General features: G+C 40.6%; 1 protein-coding gene across 1 annotated transcript in view; it reads left to right on the top strand.

The window, feature by feature from the left end:
* CAMKMT (calmodulin-lysine N-methyltransferase) overlaps positions 1 to 17,175 on the top strand; it is a 288,183-nt gene that overhangs the window by 7,459 nt on the left and 263,549 nt on the right. The window contains exons 2-3 of the mRNA XM_063123984.1: positions 3,251 to 3,426; positions 16,023 to 16,087. Coding sequence (XP_062980054.1) covers positions 3,251 to 3,426; positions 16,023 to 16,087 — 241 coding nt within the window. The remainder of the gene's footprint in view (positions 1 to 3,250; positions 3,427 to 16,022; positions 16,088 to 17,175) is intronic.

Below are 17,175 nucleotides of genomic sequence, written 5' to 3'. Positions count from 1 at the left end.
ATTGTAAATTTAAGCTAGAAGTAGTTTTAAATAAATATTCAGTAAGATGATAGATACTGAATACAGCTTTTTTGCATGCCTGTAGGTGGGAAAATGCTTGGTTAAAAGTGGTTTTTTTATACCCTTCCAATATTATCAAGTGAAACACTTCCCAGCTGAATGTTAACTACTTATTTTCTTCTGTTTGTACTATTTAAGAATTTAGGTTATAGCTTTGTGGATCAGCTTTCTTTCTTGTGGTTGTCTGTTTCCTTAGTGACCATTCTCATTTGCTTTTCTGGATCATGTGCTTGTTATATTGGTCCCTGGGGCTCATTCATTTAGAATGGCTGTATAAGGTAAGTTAGTGATCCTTGAAGTTCACTTAGAGGGCATCATGTAAACAGAGAAGACTGTCTCTCAGCCTTTCCAAAGTATTATCGTAGCCATTCCTGAATAGGTTTGTCACCTCTTGCTTTTTGTCCTTGTTTCCAAAATAGCTGAACAGTATACATCAGGGCATTAGAAAAACTGGGTTTGTAAATGTTTCCAGGAGATTACTGAAAGAGACACAGAATGTTAATGAATTTTCATACAATAATTTTATAACATAGTAGGTCAAGCTATTGTCCCCTGGGTCTTCTAGGTTTGTAACTAGAGATCTGATCTGATCCTAAAGCTCTAATAGATGGGCTGGGCAATCCTGTGGTCCAGTTAAGAAGGTCATCACTTCACTGGAAGTTACACTGGCATAATTAGTTGCAATCCTGTGGTCTCTCAGAAGCAATGTTTAAACTTTAAAGTAAATGTCCACGGCTCTGTTCCAGATTCCTCAGTTATCAGTGGCTTTTCGGAACAGGGCTGTCTTAGTTGGAAAGCACTTCTAAGTGAGATAAGTCACATCCTTCAGGCCCTTGACTAAAACATGGCTGTACACAAAGGCCTTCAGCTCAATATTTTTGGTCTGGTATGTGTTAAATGCTGTTCTCTTATATCATAGTCGATAAACCTTCTTTTGTCTGAAACCCAGATTACCCCTCTCCCACCGGACCAATCTGCTGAGCCGGATGATGTCATGGGGGCAGGGCCCTTCCCCTGATGACATCCACCCCACCCCCATCCATTTTCCTTTCGCTGTGTAGGGAACAGCACAGAGAAAGGGACTTGGCTGGCACTTGGAGTAGCGGCTCCTCTAAGTGGCAGCCATATTTGGGTGCTCCTTTGCACTCTGCTTGCTGAAATGATTGGATCAGCATGCAGAGCATGAAGAGACTTGGCTCCTCCAAATGCCAGCCCAGTTGGATGCCTGCTTCAGGTGCTGCTTGCTACTCCCATTGGGACAGCGCATGGTGCATGAAGGCACTCGGACAGCACTTGGACACCACTCCTTCAAGTGCCAGCCAAGTCAAGCATCTTCTTCATATGCTCACCATGTGAATGGAAATGGGTGGGAATGATGTCTGTGGAAGTGGCGGTGCCTGAGACACGGGCAGTGCCAGCAGAGGTTCCTCTGCATGCCTGATGGGGACCTCCATGGGCTGAAATCATCCTGTAGTTGGCAGTCCCTCACTATTGCCTTATATGGTTGTCTTACACCGGTTGTTCTTTTACATGTTTCTTTTATATTATTTTAAAATGTTTTGCTGCATTGTTGATGATTTTTTAAAATGTTATTCCGTGAGCTACTTTGAGTCCATTTCATGGGGAAAAACAGTATATAAGCTTCCTAAATAAATAAAAATAAAGAAATTGTGGCTTGTCCTTGGAGACAGGGTGAGAAATCATGGCAAAGCCTGTGCATTCTGTCAATTCTGAATCCCCCCACCCCCACAAACTGTGTTTCTTTCTTTGGCAAAGATGTAGTGCTGATCGAGTCAGTTGAAAGACTTTGGCGTTCTAGTCAGGGAAGAGATGTTGGCCAGGGATACTTGAGTATTTAACTGGCAGCTTTTCATGGGGGCTACAATTGACTGGGGGTCTGTCAGTTGCCATTCCACCCTGGAGTTGAAAGTATTTTCTCCCTTTTGTTTTATTCAGAGGAAGTAACATAGTTAGAGAGAGTTGAACTAGATTCTATTCTCTCAACTTCAGTGTAACTGGGTCATGAATCAGGTTGTTCATTATATAATGTCCTATATCCTGAAGGCCCAAGAAAGGTAATGATAGATTTAACTGCAAGGATGAATACGAAATGGTTTAGCTCAACACTTACAATTCAGTTCAAACAGATTCTAACCTAGTTGACAGTGGCAAATTGGGGGTTGAATTCTGTGCATAAGCCACTTCCACTTTGCATAAACAACGTACAAACGCCTGTTCATAGGTTGTTAGTGTGACACATGAATCCCATAGGTTGTTGTGTAACATTCCAAGCTGGACAAACCGTCGGTTAACTCTAGGTTGTTTAACCCATAAACAACCCAGAGCGTCCGGCTTCAGATGACACTCAACAATCTATGAGATAGCTTACTTTTGAATACCAGTAGCTTGGGAACAACAGCAGAAAAGGCCTTTTGCTCTCATGTCCTGCTTGTGGGCTTCCCATGGGCACCTGATTTGCCACTGGGGGAAACAGGATGCTGGATTAGATAGGATTTGCAAACTTTATCATACCTTGACTAAAATTTGGTAGAGCCATTTGGCCCGTGAAATACCAGTTGGCCATTCCTGATAAAATGCAACTCCCCACCATCTTAATCTTGGCCTCCCAAAGCTCTAATTGATACAGAAAGGTCTTCAAAACACTATAAATACACTTGTGCTTTGACAAGTCTCCCAAAAGAGGGTTGTCTGATAGTTATGAGTCAACCACCAAGAGCATCTTTCTTTGTGCCTAGGATACTCTGACTTTTTGTATAAATGATGTCCTCCAACTGCTATCTGTTGTTTTTCAAGAGTATAATAAGAAATAAGAGAGAAGATGATCCCTTTAAGTGTGTTGCACTCAGATTATGAAGGGCATCATAGATCAAATCCAGCATTTGGAGTTGTGCTTGGGAAGCAATAGAAGGTAGTACAGATGCTGAAACACCCAGTAGTCTTTTCCCATCAGGTTTATTAACGCATTCTACAGCTGATTTTTCTATGTAGACTGTAGCTCCTTGTTGAGTGCCTTACAGTAGCTTAGTCTTGGGATTATAAAAAAGTAAACAGTAGGCTGCCAGCTCACAGTTTCCTCATTATGTGACATTTAAATTTGAAGAATTTATTCTAAGCGTTTAAATTCTGTGACATGTAGTTAAATTTTAATACCATTTTTTAATTATTAAAGGTTCTGAAACAAAAACAATTGGAGAATGTCCACCTTCAGCAAGTATCAATAAGGAGATTTGCTTCATTCAATCTCTTCTCAACAACACAGGAAGACAGAAAGGTAACAGAAGATGATTGTGGGACTTGGGTTCAATATAGAAGCATCTACTATCCTGAGTATATTATATCATTAAGGTAAGTAAATATGGTTGTGCAAGTACTTTCTGTGTCTGGCGTATGTTATCTTTGATTTCTCCTCTTCAGTTTTCATTCTGAATAGTTTAAAGAACTCAATCAGAGCTTAAGGTTTGATTAAACCACTGTAGCAGTTTCAATTTATACTGTCCAAGAGCTTCGGCTATTGGGCAGTATAAAAATGCAATAAATAAATAAATAAATAAATTTGTCTAATTTGATAAACATTGTGTAACCAGTCTACTATTGGATACATTTTTATATGTGATCCCAAAAACATACACAAGCCTTTTGCTTTATTTATGTTGTTTATGTAGGAAAGAATTTTGAAGAGAAATCACATGTAAGTTTTACATGTGTATTAGGATAAGAGCTGATTTAAAACAAGGCCATTTTAGCCTAATGGGTGAAAAACGTTCATGCAGCTCAAGCGTATTCATGCTTACTCAGAAATACTCTCTTCGTCAGTTCGAACGACATGATGGCAGCTAATAAACCACGGTGGCTTGTTAACCACCCCTGCACACGCTGGCTGGTTTCCCTAATTACACTTACTGTGTGCGGTTTATTGTGATGTCTGAACCTGGCAAGTGTGTGACTGGGATGACTAACAAAGAACCCAGCAACCCTAGAACTGGCCATGGTTTCTGGGTGGTTTGTTAAGCACCCTAGCCACCCATCCTTGCCAGATTTGGTTTTGGGTTTGAGGTAGGATAGTCTGCCACACAGTAGAACTGTACTGGGGCCAGAGCTCTAGTTTCGTCACCTCCCCCCACCCCCATGTTGCCATTTCTGTTTTCCCTGCACTGCCATTTAAGATATACTATGAAAGGCATTGCTGGGAGCACTACGTGGCACTGGCTGCATAGGACCAGAATATCTAGACCTGTTTCTTGGGGCAATTCAGACATTTCTTTGAGAAATACTTGGGTCTTATCTGAAAAAAATATGTGCTCTGCTCCCTCATTTGCTCCCACTATCTGATAGTTTGGAAATGCAAAGCGAATAATGGCTTTGGAAAGGCTGAGTTGAAGCATAGAAGTGGCAAGAGGAGAAAGTGCTTACCCCTTCTGCCATTTTTTCTGCACCAAATCTCCCTCCTAAACATAAGGCAGCCATTGGACGTTTGTTACCAGTGTATGGTGTGCAACTCCGACACAAGATTTGGCTTGGAACCTGCTTTGGTAATTTGGAAAACAGCCCACTTTGGTTTCTACTGATTGAGAGGCTGCCTGCTTTTCTTGGGTCTGAATCCAAATCTTGATTTGGAAATCCAATTCTTTATGTTTACCATTGACTGTTTTTGGAAATCAGTAACATGTATGTTTGTCAGAATTTTGCAGGTATTGTAGTCCCCCTGCCAAATTTCAGACAAATAGATGCAGGTTTTGTTGTTGTTGTTCTACACGCCTTTACTTTTTTATTTTTTTATTTTTAAAAGGGAACTTCCAATAACTTTTTTTATTTCTTAGCAGAATCTGATGAAATTCACAGGGATAGTTGCCATTTCTGAAGGAATCAAGCCTGCCAGGTTTCAGATAAATAGGTGCAGGGAGCTTTATCCAGGAGCAGCATTTACAGTCTGGGGGTTAAAAAAAGGGGATGCACTTATCCCCCTTTGTTTTCTCGTATGCTATTGCTAGGAAATTGGCATACAGTATAGAAGTGGTCAAAGTTTTTTAAAAAAACACCTAAAAAATAGATGCGGCATTGTTTGTGGATGGGAAGTGTTCACATTTGGGATTGATGGTAATTGATGCACTTCCTCTTACCCCCCTCTGTGTTTTTGGTAATTTGTTTGAAAAATTACCAAAAATGGAATATGTCATATAGGTGCCCCTAGGCAGGAAACCTGCAAAATTTCAGAAGCAGGTGCAGAAGATATGGAGCTATGATGAATGAAAAATCAATTTCAGACTGTTGTTTTCTGCTTAAATGGCACCAACGCCACAGAAAGTGCAATAGGACAGAGATGGATGATGGATGTAGAGCATACAGTGGCAGAACGACATCCAGCATTTTCCAAGTTACTCAGGTCCTACAGATTCTATGATACCTCTTTTACATTCCTGCTGATGGAAGAGAGAGTTAGCAAAGTGCGCTGAACACTAGATCAGTCCTGTGATATTATTATTATTATTATTATTATTATTTATTTATATAGCACCATCAATGTACATGGTGCTGTACAGATAACACAGTAAATATACTACTTCAAAATCTCTTCCTCAAAGCACTTGGACTGGAGAGTGCTGGTGTAGATATTCACTGTTATTAGAAGCTAGGGCTGCCAGTCACAAATCTAAATCCTCTCCTCTCTCTGCCCCCCGCCATCACCATGCTGGTGTTTTCATTATACAGAGAGCTTGGGAAGACACATGGTCTCTCTGTATTTCTGAATTTTCAGGGGTGATCAGATTCAAGCTTTAGTCAACTTCAGAGGAGCCCCACTTCATTTTGGGCATCCTCCAGATCTGACCAAATTAGACCAATTTAGGCTGGGATTCAACCAAAACTGAAGCACACCCCTAATATGAATATAAAATGCAGTTAGGCCCAAGGACGGAATTAAATGTGATTGTGGCAGGCCTGTGTTTTCAAATGCAAGTTGTTGCCAAACACTTGTGAAGTGTATGGTTTCAAGCAGAAAACCAGGGGCCTTGAGCAGAGGTGCTGAACTTCTCTCCTCTATACTTTACCTCTTGCAATCTCTTCCACATGCATTTTCTCCCCAATTAGCTAATTTCTGGTCTTGGAACCTTGCTAGGTGAAAAGTTGCTAGAAGGGAGGTGTTGTTGAAGGAAAAGTAGTGGACAGGAGAAGAGCTCAGTGCTCCTGACCACTTGTTGCTTTTCTGTATCAGGTATGCCCCTCTCCGACATACTTTACAGGTGCTTAATGGCAATCTGCTTTTGAACACACTGGTCTGCTGGTTTCATGTGAAATTCTGCCCTTGGGTACTGTAAGGATTGCCATCTGCTCCATGATCTTAACTTCACAGCCCTTTTAATATTCCTGATTTCCCCCCGTATTCTAACATTTTCTTATAGTACACGGGCTATCAAAAATGTCCAAGTACATTTGCTGGCCAAATAGAGAGATGTTTCCAGTAAGGAAAATGAGCATGCCGTGGAATCCCACAGAAATCTCTGGAGCAACAGTCACTGACATGAAACGATTCTGGCACATGGTGGCCAGGGGCCTAAAACTTTTTAAACCTGCGCTAGCAGGACAAATCCTGATGGAAGGGTGGGTGGAACACTTTGGCAATCTGTTTTCAAGCCCAGATACAATCCAGTCTGCTCAAAGTGAACTGGAGGATGGTCTGTCCTTAGATGTACAGAATACCTGGCCCACAGTTACAGAAAGGGAAAGTCTCATTGGTCAATTAACAAGCGGAGGGGACATGTTACCACCCAAAATTTTCCGTCTAAATCCATCTTGGTGGTGCCCAATCTTGGCGGCACTTTTCACATCAATTGACTTAACAGGTGTTCTCCCAAGAGGTTGGACATCTAGTATGGTGGTCCCAATATATAAGAAAGGTAACTCACAGGACCCTAATAATTACCACCCGATAAGTTTGCTTGACGTCCCCGCCAAACTGTATGCGAGGCACCTATTGGAAAAATTAGAACAATGGGTTAAGAAGTCTCATATCCTCTCTCCATTGCAGGCTGGCTTCTGCAAGGGTCATAGCACAATTGACCAGTGCTTTGTCCTGAATTATCTAATACAAAAGTATGCAAATAATCCTCCAAGGAAGTTGTATGTTGCCTTCGTAGACCTCTCCTCTGCTTTTGATTCCATAGACCGACAGAGGTTGTGGAATAAGTTGCAGGCTTTATCAATTGAGAAGCGCCTCCTCTTCCTTATACAGCGTCTATACTCCAATACAGACATTAAAATCCGGTATGGTGTAGCAGGCTCCCTTTCTGATTCAATCTTTACGTCAAAAGGAGTCAAGCAAGGCTGCATTTTGGCCCAACTATTATTTAACCTTTATATTAATGATATAACCCAAAAACTTTACGCCCCTACATTTTTCCCTCTGACAATCGGAAAGATGAAGGTCTCCGCCTTGCTTTACGCCGATGACATGGCCCTTATCTCATTAACTCAAGTTGCTATGCGGAGATTACTTACAAACTTGGAGTGTACTGCAAACAGGAGGGCCTAATCGTCAACTACAGTAAGACTAATGTCGTGGTATTTGCTAAGAGATGCGTTCGTCACAGATGGACCTTAGACAGACAAGTTATTGAACAGACTTGCTCTTTCAAATACTTGGGCCTTCATTTCTCGGAGAACACCTGTGGCATGCCCACATTAAAGCAATCTCAACCTCCAGCAGTCGCCTTCTAGGCCCTATTAAAAAGCTGTATTATACGAAGGGACACCACTTAGTCAAACCTACAGTAAAAGTTTATGCTGCCAAGATAATAGCACACCTTTTGTATGGCACACCTATATGGGGTGTCTACTATAAAAATAAATTAGAACCTATACAGAATAACCTCTTGCGCACTCTCTTGGCAGTGGCACATAATATTCCTGGAGCACTATTAAGAACAGAAATAGGTTCCCCCTCCCTGAGAGCCCATGTACATAAATCTGTTATTCTTTACATGAAAAAGCTCTGTCAGATGCCTGAACAACACTTGGCAAAAATGTGCTTTTTGGGCTTACAGGATAGGGAGGGAGGGATGCGCATTTGTTTGATGTCCTCCTACTCACCTCTCTTGGTCACAACCCTACATGATCTATCTATTCGCCAAATTCGTAATCTAATATTTAGTAATGACACTGGGATTGACCTTGAACACGTTAGGAAATGTAAGTTGGCCACCTGGTATCCTAAGTTTAAGCAAGACCACAAAATGGCTTCATACCTTAAGGAATTAACCCTTTTCCCTGTCAGGCGAGTGTTCATGCAATTAAGACTTCAACAGATGCCCATGGAACTCTTGAAGGGGAGATATATTAACTGTCCCGTAAATGAGCGTCTATGCATATGTGGAGCAGGCCAAGTTGAGGACCTGGTTCATTATGTCCTTCACTGCTGCCTTTATAAATCACCACGGATTAAATTCATCCTCCCCTTCCTAAATTCTCTTGAAGGTTACACGGAGGAGTTTAAAATCAGGTGGTTGCTGGCTGATATGGGCAAATTTGTAAGCTATGGGGTGGCCCTTTTTGCCCTAGCAGCAATAAAGCGAAGGACAGCTTTTGTGGCGAGTCTGGATTCTGACCATGGGTAAGGTAGATAATAACACAAAGAGTATGACATTGATTCAAGATGACGTGTTCTATTGCTGTCTTATTTAGTTTAACGTGTTAATTTATTTTATTGTTTTAACGGTTTAATCAGATTAATGTTTAATGTTCTTAATGTTTATGATGTTGTAATAGCCGTTGACTACAAACAATAAATGGATTCTCTCTCATTGACATAAAGCAACTTTAAAAAACCTGCAAAAAATGTTAAAAGTTTTTGATAGTATCAGCAAAGCACTGCAATGAGTTGCCTATGTTAGATTTATAGCTTTCTTTCTGTCCTTTATTTGATTTCATACACCTTTGAAGCTTGCACTTCCTAGCAGGAACACAGCAGTTTAAACATCCTGAAGGTTATATTTTTCTAAAGCCCTTTATTAGACCTGCTGTGGGTGTTGAGTTTTATATTTCCTGTCAAGAATAAAATGTTCTGGAGGACCTGGTTCATTGAATTCACATAACGTAGAAGTCATTGAATTGTATCGATTCATAGTGCAACTGAGAATATACAAGCAATGTTAACGAACCATGGTATTTTATTAATTATCCATTCTGGAGGATGTCAACATTAATGCCAAGCACTTTATCTGGGATGGCTCAGGATTTCATGGTTTTCATGACAACCATGGGATTGTCCCAACATGCCACCGGCCCAACACACGTAGCAGGGCATACACTAGATCAGTTTTTCTCAACTGGACTTGGACATGGTTATCTGAAAGTGGGGTCATGGTCAGATCACCACCTGCTGGGGCTTAGACTTATAGCAGTTTCCCCCCTCTGCAATGGTGGGGGATCCATTAAGATGGTCTGCCCCTAGAGGCTAATGGATCCGGATGGTTTTCAGAGGGCTCTGGGGAGGTTTCCGGCTGATAGGGCTGGTTGTCCTGTCAAAACCCTGGTTGATCTGTGGAATGCAGAAATGACCTGGGTGGTTGACACTATTGCTCCTGAGCACCCTCTCCTGTAGAGCTCATGCAACTTCATGGTATACCCCAGAGCTGAGAGTGATGAAATAAAATAGGAGATGGCTTGAGTGCAGATGGAGAAGAACTCCTAGTAGATGCAGTCAAATGCCTACAGTAAGGCATATTCAGGGGCAGTGAGAGTAGCAAAAAACACAATATTTTGCTGCCACTATCTTATCATCAATCTGACGCCCAGCGGAACTTTTCAGAGTTGTCTGGGGGCTATTACATGCTGGCCCCAAGGACGCTGTAGAACCTTCTGAGGCCCGCTGTAATATATTTGCTAGGCACTTTTAGAATAAAATCTCTTGCATCCACCAGGACTTAGACTCCAGTGTTATAGCAGGTCAATCAGGTCAGGTATCTAGAGCAGTCTTGTCCAGTTTTCTTGGATGGGTTTCAGTTGGTACGGCTCAAGGATGTTGACAAGGTACTTGGACAGGCTCGTGCAACCACCATATTGGATCCTTGCCCCTCTTGGCTAATAAAACCTAGCAGGGATGGAACAACTGGCTGGGCTAGGGAAGTGATTAATGCCCCTTTGTGAAAGGATGTGGTCCTGAGCCATCTTAAAGAGGCAGTACTGAGACCACTCCTGAATAAATCTTCCCTGGACCCAGAAAATCTTAATAACTATAGGCCAGTGGCAAATGCTCCATTCCTTGAGCTGGTGGTTGCAAGCCAGCTCGACACTCTTGGATAAGACCGATTGTCTGGATCCATTTCAGTCGGGTTTCTGGCTTGGTTTGGTATGGAAACAGCCTTGGTCGCCCTGTATGATGACCTATGTCGGGAGAAAGACAGGAGAAGTGTGACTCTGTTGATTCTCCTTGACCTCTCAGCGGCTTTCGATATCATCGACCATGCCTTCTGGGACGACTATCTGAGTTGGGAGTGGGAGGTACTGCATTGCAGTGGTTCCGCTTTTACTTGGCGGTTTGGCTCTAGAAGGTGGTGCTTGGGGGGGGGGACACTGCTCGGCCCCATGGATTCTCCAGTATGAGGTTCCGCAAGGGTCAGTTTTGTCCCCCATGCTGTTCAACATCTACATGAAACTGTTGAGTGCGGTCATCCTGTTTTTGGAGTGCATTGTCATCAGTATGCTGATGACACACAGTTCTATTTCTCCTCATCTTCATCAGGTGAGGTTGTGGATGTGCTGAACTGGTGCCTGGCTGCAACAATGGACTGGATGAGGGCTAATAAACTGAAAATCCAGACAGGGTTGAGATGCTGTTAGTGGGTGGTTTTGCTGACTGGATGGAGGGTGTTCAACCTGTTCTGGATGGGGTTACACTCCCCCTGAAGAAGCAAATTCGTAACTTGGGGGTTCTCCTAGAACCATCTCTGTCACTTGAGGCTCATGTGGCCTTGATGGCACCTTATCACCTATATTTTAAAATCAGAGTATGTTTTAGTATTAGTGTGTACAACATCTGACTGAATGAAGTATTCTTCCTCATGGTAATAATGATAATGCCCCTCCCCACTTTATACTAATGTTCAAAACAGTAAATAATAAAGTGATTTTATCCAGAAATTTGATTAAGACAACTTTTAATTTTCCTGTGTCCCAGGATTGTTTCTCAGAAAGCCCATTGAGCATCCTAGTGCTATCAGGTATTATCTTGACAGGGCTAAATATTGTGGAAAGTTCACAAGGTTGTCTGTGGCTCATGGCAAAAAGTCTAAAGGCCAAGCTATATCCATTCAAGGGCTATCAACATGGATCAAATTGTGTATTCAGATATGCTATGAACCAAGCTGGAGTTACTGCACTAGAGGGCTTGAAGACCGTTTTGCAAGGCGAGTGGCATCTTTTATTGTGTGCTGATTGTTATGACCTTCCAAACGTCTAACTCGAGGGTTATAACAGAGAGAATGATGATGTGCAGATCTTAGAATAAGTCGAAATTAGAAGTTCAGTTAATAAAAGTACTAATTCAGGATTATTTTTCCTCTTAAAACCATAAAATTCTAAAAATTAGTAATATTTATAAATGTAATTAAACTCTATTCACACGTAGGATGCTACATGGTTGGAAATTGCTCCTCTGTTCAGCCCCTTCTGCTTTCTATGTGCATATGAACTGAATTCCTATCACCTGTGTGCAGTATTTTTCCTTCAGTTTGAAGCTCTATTCCTCAGATTAAATTTCGATCTAACTTTAGAGAATTCTTATAGATTGAATATTACTAGAGCTACAAGAATGGGTTACAATCTCTTCTAGAACAATTCCAGTAGAAGCTGCTACGTTAATTTTAGAGATACAGGAAAAGCGCTGTTCCTTGTATATCTGCTCTACAATAAGCTGCTGTTGTATGTAATAAATCAATGGCTAATTTTTCTCTCACCACATTTTCTCCCCAATAAAAAATGGCCTTTTTTTGAGACTACATATTCACTTCTTTAAGTAATAAATTACTACCATTGCTGCTAATTTGTAAGATGCCTAGGCACTGGTACAAAGCAGAATTAAAATCAACTGATCTGGCTCACAGGTTAACAGTTTAAAAACTGCAAGGAAAGAGTAGAAAAAGGGAAAATTGGAAGAAGAGGTGCAGTATAAAAAGGAAGAGCTTAATTTGAAAAAGTGAAAATTAGATATTTCCTATCCCTACCTGGAGATGTTGGGGATTGAACCTGGGACCTTCTGTATGCAAAGGAAGTGCTCTGTCACGGAGTTATGGCCCTGTTCTTTTTATTCTACAAAACTTAACTGACTAGGCAGTAAGAATTCTACAAAAAAAATCTGGAGTCCATTGATGGTGAGTCAGTATATCAGTATAGTGATTTTACAAAAACATTAGATGGCCGCCTAGGGATGCTTTAGATTAGAACATCGGTCTTTCACTGGGTGGTTAGGCCCCTAAAATGGGTCAGACTCGTCACTCTTCCTGATTTCTGAGAGAGAGAGCGCAAATACAAAAGATGATACAGTTACCTTTTTAATTGTCATGGGGAAAAGGTATTTTGGTCAGTGTGGCTTTTTTATTTCTGAATCACAAGCTGGACTCTTCTCACAACTATAAAAAGCCCTCCTCTCTTTTGCATCTGGTAAGCTGAAAGAGAGAAGGAGCAAAACAGGCATATATGGTGAAGTGTGCATGTTTAAATATATCCTATGTTGCAGTTGGAGTTGTGCAATTCAGTCCTATATGTCTCTACCCAGAAGTCAGCCCCATTCAATTCAATGGGACTTATTCCCAGATAAATGTGTACAGGATTGCAGCCTAAATCTGGGACCAGGAACAGAGAAGGCTGAAGTCTACTGTTTTAAAAAGAAGTTCTGTATTTATAGGACAGGGTGGGGCAGAGGGCGGGGGAAAGGAAATAATGTGTATGGGAAGACTCTTTTTAAACAGGAGGCCATGATATCTCTCTCTTAGACTGTAGAAATTTTTTTATTAGTAAATTTAGTAGTATTGATTTTTCACTTATTTGTTGTCTATTGATCTACTTTAGAATTGCAGGTTGATTTTAGGCAATTAGAGGGGAAATAGAGTTCCATTGATCAGTTAATTTGATGCAAAAATGTAGAAAGAGCATTCTCAGTTGTACACAACAAATGTTGGATCTTAGCAAAGAAATACTATAAAAGATAATAGTTTTGTTCCAATTGTGAATCTTTATAAACATTGTGTGTCTGGAAATTCCCAAGTCCAATACAAGGGAGGGGAGAAGGGAAGGGAGAAATAAAACAGTTAACTTAAAGTACAGAAATTTTAAAAATGTATAGAATCCAATCTCCCCTGTTTGGAGTATGGACATTGCACAGGCCTCCCTACTTTGTGTTGCCTTTTGCCATTTACCGTATTAAAATAAACAATAAAAACATAATAAAAACAAAGCAGCCCAGCAGTCTACAGACGCAATAGAATAAATTTTAGCTGTCTTAATTATTATAACTGTTGCATTTTTCCTGCTGGCTGAGAGCTGCAGGTGCCTCTTTCTGGTTTATTTTCTGTGTGGAAATAAACAGAATTTGCAGGGATGAATACATGCACTACCTATTTTGTTATCAGTTCTTACTTATTTTACTACTTTACAGGGCAATCATATACACTGTAAACCCCGTTGAATTCAGTAGAATCTATTTCCAAGTAAGCTTGCAAAACCCAAGGGAGCTTCAGCAATTGGGCAGTATAAAAATGCAATCAATCAATACGTGTATATACAATTGAAGCCTTCAATGCCTGAATCGAAGTGTAAAAATAATTAACATCAAAATATATACATTACAGAGCTAGATGCAAACAGGTGTCACAAGGAGGTTGGGTGTGATGGATTTTGTCCAGTAGCTTGGTGGAGCCAAATAAGTTTCCTCTAAGCGTTTTTAATGTATAAAAGTACTAGCATGTTCACTGAGTAGTAGTAGCGGTGGTGGTGGTTTCATTCTATTAGATGCCTGGCCTGATTTGCTCTGCTGTTTTATGCTGCTCTGCTGTTTAGCTAGGGGAATTTGCTTAAAAGCTATTATTTACAGCAGTCCTATGGTTACAGTTTTGCTCAGCCTATCTGTTTGTGACTCAGTAAAGTTTGCCAAGCCTCTGATTTTTGGGATACCGTCTTGCTTTATTCAGCCACTTCTGCTAACAAATAGCCATGTACATCTGGGAAGCATAACTGCATAACTACAATGGGATTGTGGCAAAGTATATTGGCTAGATCTTTCAGGTCTTATTAACCGTAATGTAAAGCTTGAGTAATGAGTAGTAAAGCTTGAATAATGAGTAGTAAACTTTTGCTCCCTCAAGTAAAAACAAAACAAAACATAAATAGGCTGTATAAATGGGCCTGGGTGGATTGGTTAATGTTAAGCCCTTATTAATGAAATCAGAATGAATATCATCAGTGGGATCAGATTTCCCCAAATATACTTTGTGAGAATAAATGGGTTTAATCATTCCCTCTAGTAGTGATGTTCAGTTGTTAGTAATGGGCCTTATGTAGCCAAAACACCTTCCTTTTGTGTATAGGTGGTGTTATCAGCAGGCGTAGAGGAACCCCAAGATTTGCAGAAGTACAAAAAATGTATTGCAAAAATGTTTGCATAAGTAGAAAACCCCCGAGGGGGCAAAAAACAAACAGACTCCAAAACAGCACAATAAAGACTGAGCACACATAGTGGCCATAGAAAGTTGGGAGTCAGTTTGAAAAGAAAGCCAGGGGAAACGGGAGTTGGAATTGGATGGTTGAAAGTGGCAGGTGAGGAGGGGCATGAACAAGGGATCAGCTGGCAGTTGGACAGGAGAGGTTGGTTGAGAGAGGAGCCCATCTTGAGTGATGCTTGTGCATTAGATAGGTAAGGTCAGTTTTTAAATTAATAAGGCAAGGAGCGCAGAAGGGTAAGGAAAGTGGAAGGTGAGCAGTTACGTGTGTGTGTCTTCTTCCATTCTCCTTTGCTCTGTTTCTCTTCTCCTATTTCCTCCTCCATCCTGTGAGGAGAAAAGAGAAGAGTGGAGCAAAATAAGAGAACTGGGGAAGGAACACATAGAAATAAAAATCCAGAGAGAATTTTCTTATTGTCTGGATAGCTTATTTTGTTTCACATTGAAAAGCTATTTTTAAATGTCTTTGGGGATGGAAATGAGAACTGTCCACAGAAATCAATGAAGAAATCTAAGATTTTAATGTGGGTTTGATTGAGCTGGGGAAGGAACAGATGAGGCAAAGAGGGATAGGAAGCAGGAAGTTACAAGCAGAAAGGAGGAGAAAGCTGGAGCCAAGACCAAAGGGAGAAATAGGTTTGGATGGATAGCAGAGGAGATGGGAAAGGAGACAACTAAGTAGCCTGTTACTCTCCTGAGGGAACTAGTACCATTGTCTTTTGAGAACACCCGCTTCCCCCTTGTGAGGAGGTCCTTGGTGCCACCCCTTCACAAAGGGAGAACTGCCCCTTGATACTGAGCGAACAGCCACAAGCTCAGGTAACACACATACCAGGGAAACCCTGTAACTATTTTGTTCCAGGTCTTGCTTGTATCCCTTCTAATTACATATGTTTTGGGTTTTGCAAACTTAGAAATTTTTCTATGTGTGCACAATTAAATTAAAAATATTTTTGAACTATACAAATATTTGTATGCTTGCCTTCTATATTTTGATTCTCAACATGTTAGATTTTTAACAACATATATTGGAGTGACGAGTTTCTTTTTCTTTTCTCCCTCTAGTGGCGAGAGGGTTTTTTTTTTAAAAAAAAGATGTTGGTGGAGGCTGTAGGCTACGAAGCAATGAGGCATTTCCCTTTTTTTAAAAAAAAAAAAGGAAAGAAAGAAGAATAAAGAATAATTCTGGTGGTGGTGACGATGATGATGAGAATTATGATGATTTCTTTCCTTTCCTAGATGTAACAGAGGGCTATTAAATGTTGAAGATGTTCTGACAAGCTTTGACAACACAGGAAATGTTTGTAAGTAACTTTTTTTCTTGATAGTTGTGTTAAGGATGAAAATGTTGTTTACACCTTGATACTAATCATGTGTCAATATATTTGCCTGTAGTGCCAGTATGAGTAAGTGTGGCTTTTATTCTATTTAAAGCACTTACCTCCTGGTATACTGCTCTTAGCATAGGAGTGTTTGGTAGTTTAAACAATACCATACCATTCTGTGCTAATCAAGCTCATTTTTAGTACTGCAATCCTGTGGGTGTGTATGCCTATATGTGGGCCTCTCAAATCTTCCCACCCAATCAGCGACTCTTTGTGCTGCATCAGAGGATATTTCTGAAGTTGCCCTGTATTTCAGGGACAGCTTGCAAAATGGAGCTGTTCTCAGAAGGAGAGGACTTGCAATCCCTGCTGTATATATGCAAATCAATATGTGGCCCTTTGGATTACGTATGTGTGATATAAAGCCCCAAGACTGATTACATGCAAAAGAGAAGTTAGTGTAATGTATGCTTTTTAAATTAGGGTTAAGGTGTTGTTGTTTTTTACTTTTACCTTTCATTCCTAATCAAGTGGTCAGATATATTGTGCACCAATGGCTGGTAATGCGCTGTTGTGCACAGAATATATTTTAGAAAGAGTAGAAAACCTCTTAACTGCATGTTAGAAATAGAAGCATTTTGATCTAGATAACTGTCAGCAATTCATCCTTCAAGCTGAAAGACCATTTGTCCTTTGGTTCCTTTAGGAAATCTTGTGTAGTGTCAGTTAGGATAGAAATGGACTTGGATATTCTTAGGTTTTCTCTTTGGTAGTGTTGACTGCAGTGTGGTAGTTTTGCTACTAGTACTGACACCATCAGTGATGGTTGATATTGGCTTGCAGCCCATTAATCTCTATTTCACCGAAACTGAAAAGCCTAGTCACATACACAACGGGGGTACACTGAATAGTCAAATGGGCTCTTACCTGCCTTACCTTGCTTCCATGTATTTGCCATAAACTTTAAAAAGTTTGAAGGCACATGCCATTTTTTTTACTCTTGAAATTAAGCAGGTTTTGCTCTGTATAGGATACAGGATGGGAAGAGAAGAATAAATAATTAAAAT

The sequence above is a fragment of the Elgaria multicarinata genome, chromosome 4 (assembly GCF_023053635.1).
Source record: "Elgaria multicarinata webbii isolate HBS135686 ecotype San Diego chromosome 4, rElgMul1.1.pri, whole genome shotgun sequence".
Classification (NCBI taxonomy): domain Eukaryota; kingdom Metazoa; phylum Chordata; class Lepidosauria; order Squamata; family Anguidae; genus Elgaria; species Elgaria multicarinata.
Note: the sequence above shows the minus strand (reverse complement) of the source record. Positions and strands in the feature narration are given on the sequence as shown.